At 35.0% G+C, this 9,954-nt stretch overlaps 1 protein-coding gene across 1 annotated transcript; it reads right to left on the reverse strand.

Moving 5' to 3' along the window:
* Window positions 1–216: 216 nt before the first annotated feature.
* Window positions 217–9,877, reverse strand: LOC128209091 (KIF-binding protein-like). Its single transcript, XM_052912940.1, has 2 exons — window positions 9,640–9,877; window positions 217–5,743 (listed from the first exon to the last, which is right to left on the reverse strand). The coding sequence occupies exons 1-2, from the start codon at window positions 9,869–9,871 to the stop codon at window positions 3,873–3,875; spliced, it is 2,103 nt and encodes a 700-aa protein (XP_052768900.1). The 5' UTR covers window positions 9,872–9,877; the 3' UTR covers window positions 217–3,872.
* Window positions 9,878–9,954: the final 77 nt, after the last annotated feature.

A 9,954-nucleotide genomic window follows, 5' to 3' on the forward strand; every position in this document is an offset into this window, starting at 1 on the left:
TGATTAAATCTCCTGTTCCGATTTCCTTTGACCTTTCTGTTTTCACGTCCATATACATGATGTTATATGTTTAATTAACACAGACCTATATAAATGCACGGTATTCTACGTGCTATCACCATCAGTGTCAACGATCACGCAGACTAACGTTCAAAGAACCTTGTACGACAGAGCTGATAGGAACATTATCCCGAGTAAACCAAACAAAACACGAACTGGATTTTCTACACTTTAATGCTGTTAGACTACATAGCAACTTCACAAAAACAATGGAAATGACTTATAAGCTGGAAAAATACATTCTGGCATTGGTAAGTTATAACTAAGAAATAGGTGAGAAAACAACTCAATCCTTGGAATGACATCACCGAACAGCTTATGATATTTTGCCTGAAACAGCAATCTGAACCAATAAAAGTAATTAAAATATAACTCTTTTACACATGTAGTGCGTGTTTGTTTGAAATATAACATGATGCATGTGTTCGTAAAATATAATTATAAAAAGCACTTTATTTATTGGAATGATCTGAAATGTTATCAATTATGGTAGAGGAGATATAAAGTTTGTTTAATAATTTATTCAAAAGCTCAATCATTTAAAACAATCTAAGAAACAAAACTGTCGAAACATGAAAAGATATATACAGGAGTCAAAACAATACGTTTTTTTTTTCAAAACAATTGTAACAATCCTTTAAACAACAAAACACTACAGCAGCCAATTATATAAATCCGGATAACCTTTGGTTTTGTCAAAATTACCCAAAACATGTATTGATTGGTAAATATTTATCAAAAAACTAGTATTAAGGACCTTCCACAGTGCCAAAGTGGGTGGGAAAGACCAAAAATTAAAATGTTTCTAAAGTGCAGGTTTTATTTAGTTTTGAGAGACAATCTTTTTTCAGGAGTAGAACATACATTCTTTGTGACATGTTTTGGGATAGTTTTTTGTGTCAAAATGCCCCAGACTACCTAATCAACAATGTCTTGTGGGTTCTTGATGCTATATTTTTAAATGAAAAAAATATGACACATTCCGCACTGTGGAAGGCATTGAACTTGGGACAGGTCCAACCAATTATCAAAGTTTTATACAATTTGCTACTGGTGTTTTTATAAGTTATCATAACAATCCTTCTCCAAAATTAAAACAATAAATACAATGTATGCTGTAACATTTACATATTTAAACAATACATTAGTGCAAGTACTATATAAAGCAAAGCTGGAAGATTTATAATATTGCAAATTGTTAAGAAAATGTGAAGGTGTGCCGGTTCCAGAAAGGTAACTATCAATAATAAGAGCTGTCGTAAGACAGCGCGCTCGACTTCGCTGCTTTGACTTAGAAGTGAATACAATAATAATGTAATATTACCAAGTTTGGTCTATTTATGTCAAACCAAACTAAAATTATACAATATGTAAGGTGACTTTGATGCTGCCCTCCCACCATCCGAAAAATGACGCAAGACATTCAAATAACTTGATTTCCCATTATGAAAATGTGGTAAAGAATATACAAATATGCCTTTCAAAAGAAATTAAAAGTGAAAAAAAGAATAATAATAATAAAAATTCAAGGGCCATATAGTATAGCCCTCCTTGTTTTCCCTTGGTAAAAAGCTGGTTAAGAATGTAAAAATGTGCCTATCAAAAGAAATTAAAAATATATATATATATTGAAGGGACATAATTTGTATCTAGGTTAAAATGGAGTTATGTTTCTTGTTGTAAGATGCTCGTAAATAATTTTGAATTTTATTAAGTGCATGGAATGAAAGGTATAGAAGTTTTTTTTATTTAAATCCCAAATTGCCCTCAACTTTTACTTGCCTAAAACTTTAACCTAAGTCAATCAGGGGCCATAACTTGTATTAAGGATATGGAGTTATGTAACCTCATTGGGTGATGGTCCTGAACAATTGTGTGAAGTATTAAGTTAATTGAATGAAGGGTATAGAAGTTATTAATAAATATCCCAACCTGCCCTAAAACTTTAACCTAAGTTCCATAGTCAATCAGGGGCCATAATTTGTATAAAAAAATAATATGGAGTTATCTAACCTCATTATGTGATGGCTCTGAACAAATGTGTGAAGTATTAAGTCAATTGAATGAATGGTATTGGAGTTTTAAGTGAAAATCCCAACTTGCCCTAAAACTTTAACCTGCCCTAAAACTTTAACCTAAGTCAATCAGGGGCCATAACTTGTATTAAGGATAATATGGGATTATGTAACCTCATTGTGTGATGGTCCTGAACAACTGTGTGTAGTATTAAGTCAATTGAACAAAGGGTATAGCAGTTATTTATAAATATCCCAACCTGCCCTAAAACTTTAACCCAAGTTTCATAGTCAATCAGGGGCCATAATCTGTGTAAAGAATAATATGGAGTTATCTAACCTCATCATGTGATGGCCCTGAACAACTGTGTGAAGTATAAACTCAAGTGAATGTAGGGTATTGGACTTATAAGTGAAAATCCCAACTTGCCCTAAAACTTTAACCGGACGCCTACGCTGTGGCGAGTAGTATAGCCCATCTATTTTTCGAATAGTTGAGCTTAAAATAACTGACATGACATGGGTTAGGCAAATACAACAGGACAAACCTTGTAAGTTTTTTACACTATGCATGTAAATATACTGTACATTTACAAGGGTTTAGTTAAAGAGTTATGAAAGGGTGCTTTACTCAGTCCATTTTTGGTAGCACTCTTCTGCCCTCATGAAGACCAGCATGGGTACACTTCTGCCTTCATAGAATCAAATGCATAAGACTGTGAAACATATCTTTTGATTAACACTTATAATGTAATTATAAATACATACACACTTAACATATTTGGTAATTGAAACCTTATATTACTTCAATTAAACACAACAATTAATGTCAAAATCATAATATTTAAGCTCTTAACAGCCTTATTCAACATGTTTGTGCCCTTTTTCTCCCTAAGCACCCTGTCTCTTTAAAAGCCTAGCAAACTCCTTATTATACGGAAAGGTATTAGCACTGGAACAGCTTTCAATTTCAATTGTGTGCAAATGTTTTGTGTTCATGTTTAAATAATGTAAACAATTTACAACTTTGAGAAGCTACATAATTATATGTCTTATTGCATACACCATCTCACAAGTGACAACATCTGAACTATAAACAACAAATAATTCATTTATGAATAATTTAGTATTGCAGTTAATCAGTGTGTGAAAACATTTGGTCAGTGCATGTTAGTGAACTCCTAAGGACTTCAGGAGTATCGATGCAATGACCTATCAATGACGTCACTTGTTTGACGGAAGTCACATACATTTTGCCGTCATTTTACCAAACACAGACCTAATTTAAGTAGTATGATCAGAGGTATTCCAATTTAAATTTTGGGGTTCATTCAGTCAAAATCGCTTATACATAAGCGAACCATTCGTAACCCTCAATAACTAAATAATGCCACAAAAATATGCATGTGTTCTGGAAGTACCGGTATATTAGTTTAACAATTCTAAATTACTTTTAATAAAGATATTTGTTATTCAATGTATTTCTATGGTTGCCAATTTTTCCTCTTGACACTTAGTATATTGTATATAAGTTCATCATCATGGGTATTCAGGGAAATCCCTTCTGTTATGAAATGAAAATACAGCTGGTTTGTAATCTAAATGTTGATTTTATATAAAATATCATGAATGATACTGAACAGTACACTGTACAGTAGTACTTATTAAACTTATATATGTTTTATTGCAATCCCTTATATGTCCATCATAAATACTATAATAATAAGTTACCAAAATAATACCAATAAGTTAATATATCACTTCATACTTTGATTAAACACCTTGCAGACCACGAGCCTACATTTCCGCTTGCAATCGGACTCTTTCCATTTTTGCTGGAAGCAATTCAACCATTTCCTGACAGATATCTGCCTCTGTTTCAACTAATGGCTTTGCTGATGGGTTCTTTTTGCAGTAATCGACAACAAACTGGTAACAATCCTTACTTTTCTTCATATTCAACAACCGTGTTTGCACATCCCCGGCTAAGAACTTTGAATACAATCGACCCATGCAGAACATTGCTACCAATCCCGGTCGAACATCATTGATTGGAAATTCATCAGGATACACAGGTTTCCCTCCCTTCAAGGTGTTTAGGTATTCCTGATAATATTTGATACTCTCACTGACAAGTATGTTGATTTTCTTCACATGATGAGGAGTGGGTCGAACAGTTCCCCCTGCAGCTTCAAGGATTGCTATCTTTAGGTCCATCATAGCGCTGTATGTGTCGGCAATTTCAAACATGAGCTGTCTGCACACAAGCAGGTAATGCTGTGGATTCAACTCATTCAAAATCTCTGTCAACATATCTATCCTTCTCTTGTGCATTTTACATTGCCTTTCTAAGTCTGGTTCAAAAAATGAAAGAAACTTGAAGGACAGACTGTGATCTTGCACAATGGATACATAGTCAGTGCAATGGTGCTCAAATTTGTAAAATTCTTTGGCTCCATCTATCCATTTCTTGACAAGGAGGAAAATTTCGCGAGCCTCATCAAATGTTTTCAGGGTTTTGTCCGTTATTTTTTCTTCATGGGAGGTTACCTCCAGATTGAACCTTTTTCCACCTTTCTTGAAAGCATTTTTTCTCAATTCATTGCTTCTTTTTGAAATTTCCTCTTTTTGATGTTTTAGTCTTTCTGCAATTTTCTCTGGATCTTCATCACCAAGCTGACCATTTTTTTCATCACTATTTTTAACATCAATACTATTTGGGGCAGCTGCTTCAGTATTTTCTGCTTGATTTGCACTAGTCTCTTGTTCTTCAATACTTTCATTATCATTTGACTTTTCCTTAGCCTGATCATCATCTTGATTTTCTGTTGCTTTATTAGAAACTCTTGAACAGCTGGAAGCACCTCTTTCATCACTGGCATTTTCAGACTGATTAGATTCTTTATCGGTGTCAACATTTTCGTTTTTATTTTCATCCGCATTCTCATCTATGTCCATGTCATCTTTAGTTTTTCCAGCAGCTTCGTTAAGTAACTCTTCCCTGGAATATTCCATAAGACCAAGACCATATTTTATCCAGCATCGAACAATATCAGCCTTAGCTTGATGGAGCTTCTCCTTCTCCTCATCAGGACAATTTACTTCATCATTTGCTTCAGCCTGGGCGTACACCACTTCAGCACTTGCCAGGCAATGTCTTGATATAGTGAAGTCCCTGTTTGTCATGTAATACTGGGAAAGAGTAGCTGCATGCAAACACCAGTCCAATGGATCAAGACCAGGACTATCCAATTGCCGTTGTAAAGTCAGATGACAGTACTGACCGGAAATATCTGCCTCACCCAACTGCTGATATACTTGAGCAAAGTAGAACAATGTATGGGTGTATGCGCTTTCAAATTTCTTGGTTCTTTCAAGTTCAAGTTGACTAGTGTCTTCAACTTTAGGAGACAAATACTCATCTACAGAGCATGGAGCCCCACCAACTATGTCCTTAAAGTCAACATAAAGAAGCTCAGCCTGCTTGAAGCAATCAAGAGCTTCCTCAGGCTTTCCCCGTCCAGATTGTAAGATACCCATCTGATTCAGTGCTTCCTGATAAATGCCCATTCCTTCTTTAGTCAACTTGAAATCTTCCATTTTATCAAGGCATTTTTGCAGATGTTCTTCACCAGTTGACTTTTCTTCTGTGGAGACATAATTGATTCCTGAAATGAGAAAACCCCAAATCATTTAAACATGTAAATTGTTATAACAATAACTTACAGATGTACCAATGCGTAACAACATAATCCATCATAAAAGTTATTACCGTACTTTAATCTGTTCAAAAATGTAAAATGAACAAAGCAACAGTGCGGTGTACGAATACATGCCATATCCTCATTCCTATTATCCCCAGGAATTTTGATGCAATTCACTATCTCCTGATGGGTTGAATATCCTCCATGTGGTAAGGAAAAACTTTCTTTTTGTAAACTAGTTTACTTTGTACAATTAATTTTCTTGCGACCATCATGTATACTCAATACAGTGCATTTCAGTTAGAGCTGCACTCTCACAGATTGATTGTTTTGACAACCTTTAATTTTTTGTTTTGGAATGAGCCAATTTTGGCATTAATGTCTGTAAACAAGTGATATAAGACTGCTGACAAAAGAGCAAATCGCATTTTTCATATTTAATTTTGAAAATTGAAATTTATGACTAAAACGTTACCAACGCTTAAAGAAAATTATATTTTTTCTGCATTTTATCAAACAGTTAAGATCTGTTCTATTGTGAGTTATCTTATATGACTGAATTGAAGGCATTGATGCCAAAATGAGCTGATTCTGAGACAAAAAAAGAAAAAAAGGCCAAAACTGTCAATTTATGAGAAAGCAGCTTTAAAAGGCATTGCAGAAAAATAAAATGCCCACACTTGCACTTTTAATGATGATAGTAAAATAGTTGAGGGAAATAAATGCCCTTGCTTTCTTAACATAAATTTATTTACATGGACCCATATGTGTATCTTTCTATGTTTATGGTTTTGCAGCGTTTACTGAACACGTAAAAATCCCTTTGCAAATGTCAAAATTCCCTCGTGAGGTCTCAAGAAATATGGAAAAAGTTCTCAATAAGCTTCAGTTGTATGGAGGCTATTTGTTGCCAAAAGTCCAGACGTGTTAATTCCTACAATGTGCTTCTTAATCGTACAAAATGTCTCTTACATTTGTCAATGTAGACGTGCTATTTGTTATTTCTATGCGTCAGTTTTTCCGTACTGATTTTACATTTGTCATTATAAAAGACAAAATGCATAATTGCCAGATCTAAACTGTATAAACTCAATAAAACATTGATCGTATGATTTGCTTTTAACAATATGATGATGTAATTTAGAAAGTCGAATCATGCATATGTAAAACTGCAATCGTACAGTCGACACTTGTATTCGTAAAATGAACACTTGCAGACCTACAAGTCCAGGTTTACAAAAGTCAATTGACAAATTCAGAAATACAAGGATAGACGATTTCGCCTATACCTTATATGGTAAATGTCACGAAAAAAACGAAGGTGAATTGGCGGAACTAACGAATCAGATTTTCTTTTAGTTTATTTCTGTAAAATTTAGCCAGGGGATAACATCTTCGGCTACGGTTCAAATCACAGTCGGAGCACTATCTCTTTATTTCACAATAAAAACTTCATTTAAAAAATAAATAAACTGAAGATCAATGTTCCTGAATGGGATATATGTCACCATATTATTCAGTTAATGACAGTTGGTGTATCTGAGCTGGGATTTGTAGGGCCACTGTCAGTTTTTTTTAATTATATAAAAGGGACTTATTAAAGGCCATCGGACAATGAGCATAGTCTTTTTCCTTAAAATTCCCCCAAGCAAGCAATTTTTTTATTTATTTTATTTATGAATGAACCATGGACGGCCCTTCCAGAGGAAGAACAGCGCTTCAACCCATTTGTGCTCCCAAGTTACGAATTACTGGGTCCGCCACTGTCAGGGGTGTACCTAGCCATACGCCAGCACGCCCGTGCGTATACATCAGTATTAGCTCCTAGAAATGACAAGAGCTCAAAATTCAAAATCTAAATTAAAGCTAAGTTAATGAACATACATATATATATACAGGGTTGTTTTTTTACATAATTTCTGCTAGCGTCAAAAATGCTCGAATGGATCTGTGAAAAACTTTTTTAATATTCTTGATAGTGGGACACCTCTCCGGCTCCCGCACAATTTGATATATTAAGAATAAATTAATGAAATATCTTTAAATGACGAAACCTTACTCAAGCATACAGGCGTTAAATTTAAAATGCTTCCTTCTGGTACGCCCCTGACTAAGTCATTCTTAAATGCTGTCCTCGCCTGGACGGCATTTTAGAATGACTAGCACCTGACTGTGAACCATAGGCATAAACAGTCAAGTAGGGGATGTCAAGAACATGAATAAATAGAGATATAGAGAGCCTTTTTTTCCATATATGAGAAAATAACGCGCAAATTTCCCGCTCCTAATGGGCAAGGGCTGCTTCACCTAAATGTGAAAAAAGTCCGGACTATTGTGTGTGGGTGGGGTATTAAAAGGTAGCCGCAAGTAATTTGGATTATTAGCAATAAATGAAATTGCATCTATATGATTGTTACAAATTAACTGTTACTTCCGAACTCTGTTAGACTTACCTGGTCCTTTGTTTAAGAAACGCGTTTCAAGCCAGGGGCGTAGCTAGCCCTCTATTCATGTGGATTCATAATTTTGCTAGGGGGTCTGAGGGCATGCCCCCTCAGAAACGGGCGTTCTGAGGTGCTTTAATTAGTACTGGAGAATAGACAGTATTAGGATTATGGAGTCAAGTACGCTATTGCAACTTCGGCTGATTTTTTTATTATATTTTTGTCAGAATCATGTGGATTTAGCCGCGTACTCGCGAATAGGCAGCTACGCACATGCAAGCTTGAATATGTATATAAATATCTCAAAAAGACTGCCGTGAAGTGTTTAAATTTTATTTCCGGTACATTATCGAAAATGTATCAAGACATTTTAAACCACAACCAATACGGACCAGACACTTCCGACCTGGTTCAGGGACACTTAGGACCATGATGTTTTGTTTCTAGTTTAGGTCCAGTTTGTTTTATAAATATTACTTTATCATTAAGATGGTCTGATCATTTCTTCTAAATAAATATTCGTTACCAAATCATAGTCTAAAATGTCTTAATATAGATGATCCGTAATGCCCATAAGGTTCGCAATATCCATTGTCCAAGTGTCTAAAATTGATTTAAATAGAGCCGAGCGATAGCGGAAATTTCCGAGAGACGAAAGGAGGAGTAAAGGCCGTGGTGAAGGCGGAGCTATCTATAAATAAAATTAAATTTATCTCGCAAACATGTTCAACTGCGAATGAAAAGTCACCATCATACAATGTACTTCGTAGAACTACGAACTGAAATTTGTCTTCTACAAACCGCATAGTAAAAATCGGCTTGTAAGTTTACAGAATGACGAGTGTTTACCATAACAACTCTATAAACACGACTGAATCTTCTGTTGAATAGATGCAACGAGAATAAAACTCCAATCGGCACAATGAAAAATGAAAATGTACAGTGTGAAATGTAAACATACAACCGATGCGTTGGCATTTGTAAAATGTGCATTGGTTAATCATCAATGTTACAAACTGTGACACATAAAACACACGCATACATGTCTGGACTTTTGGCAACGAATAGCCTCCATACAGTTGAACTGTCTTAAATTTTAACGAAACTGACCAGCTCCTACTTAAAGCACTTTAAATTCACTAATTTTTTTAAATTTGAACCAACCCAATTGCCATTTGAATGGTTTATTTTGGCCGGCGTTTTGTTCTTATTGACAACACTGTGGCATAAATTGTGTACTGTCCAGGTTAGGTGATAGACCCTAGCTCACCAAATGGTGGGAATAAAGCCTCGAGGATTTGGGTAACACCATTTTCGTGCACCAGAGCAATTTTGCTATGTGTACAATATTAGATTTATCATTTATATCAAACCTGTCATGTTAGCCAGGCGAGTTAAAACCTCTTATAGTTATACCTAGTTTCAGTTCCAAAGCAGACCAAACGAAGTAGAAATCTTCGTCCCAGTGGTGTTTGTCTGCTGTTTTTTTAATGAGTTTGTGCACAGATTTGTAAATTCCTCTTGCATGGTACAAAGACCTATATGGTTCGTCTTCAGGATCATCTTTTGCAAGTTCTTCAGTGTACTTTTTGGCCTCAATTAGCTGATTATATCCCTCATTTTCGAGAATATCTTTCCAGGAAGCCATCTTGGATGCCAGTCAGTCACGCAGTGAATACAATATTTTTTCAACGAAAAAGTATTTGCAATTTTTGAAAGTCAGTTTTTCTC

This window comes from Mya arenaria, chromosome 11 (assembly GCF_026914265.1).
Source record: "Mya arenaria isolate MELC-2E11 chromosome 11, ASM2691426v1".
Taxonomy (NCBI): Eukaryota; Metazoa; Mollusca; class Bivalvia; order Myida; family Myidae; genus Mya; species Mya arenaria.

Excerpts from the sequence above, each read along its gene's own strand:
- LOC128209091 (XM_052912940.1), bottom strand. The coding sequence starts at position 9,871 with ATGGCTTCCTGGAAAGATATTCTCGAAAATGAGGGATATAATCAGCTA. Across the intron at positions 5,744-9,639 it reads TGCTTTGGAACTGAAACTAG|GAATCAATTATGTCTCCACA; the intron begins GTATAACTATAA and ends TTCTCATTTCAG.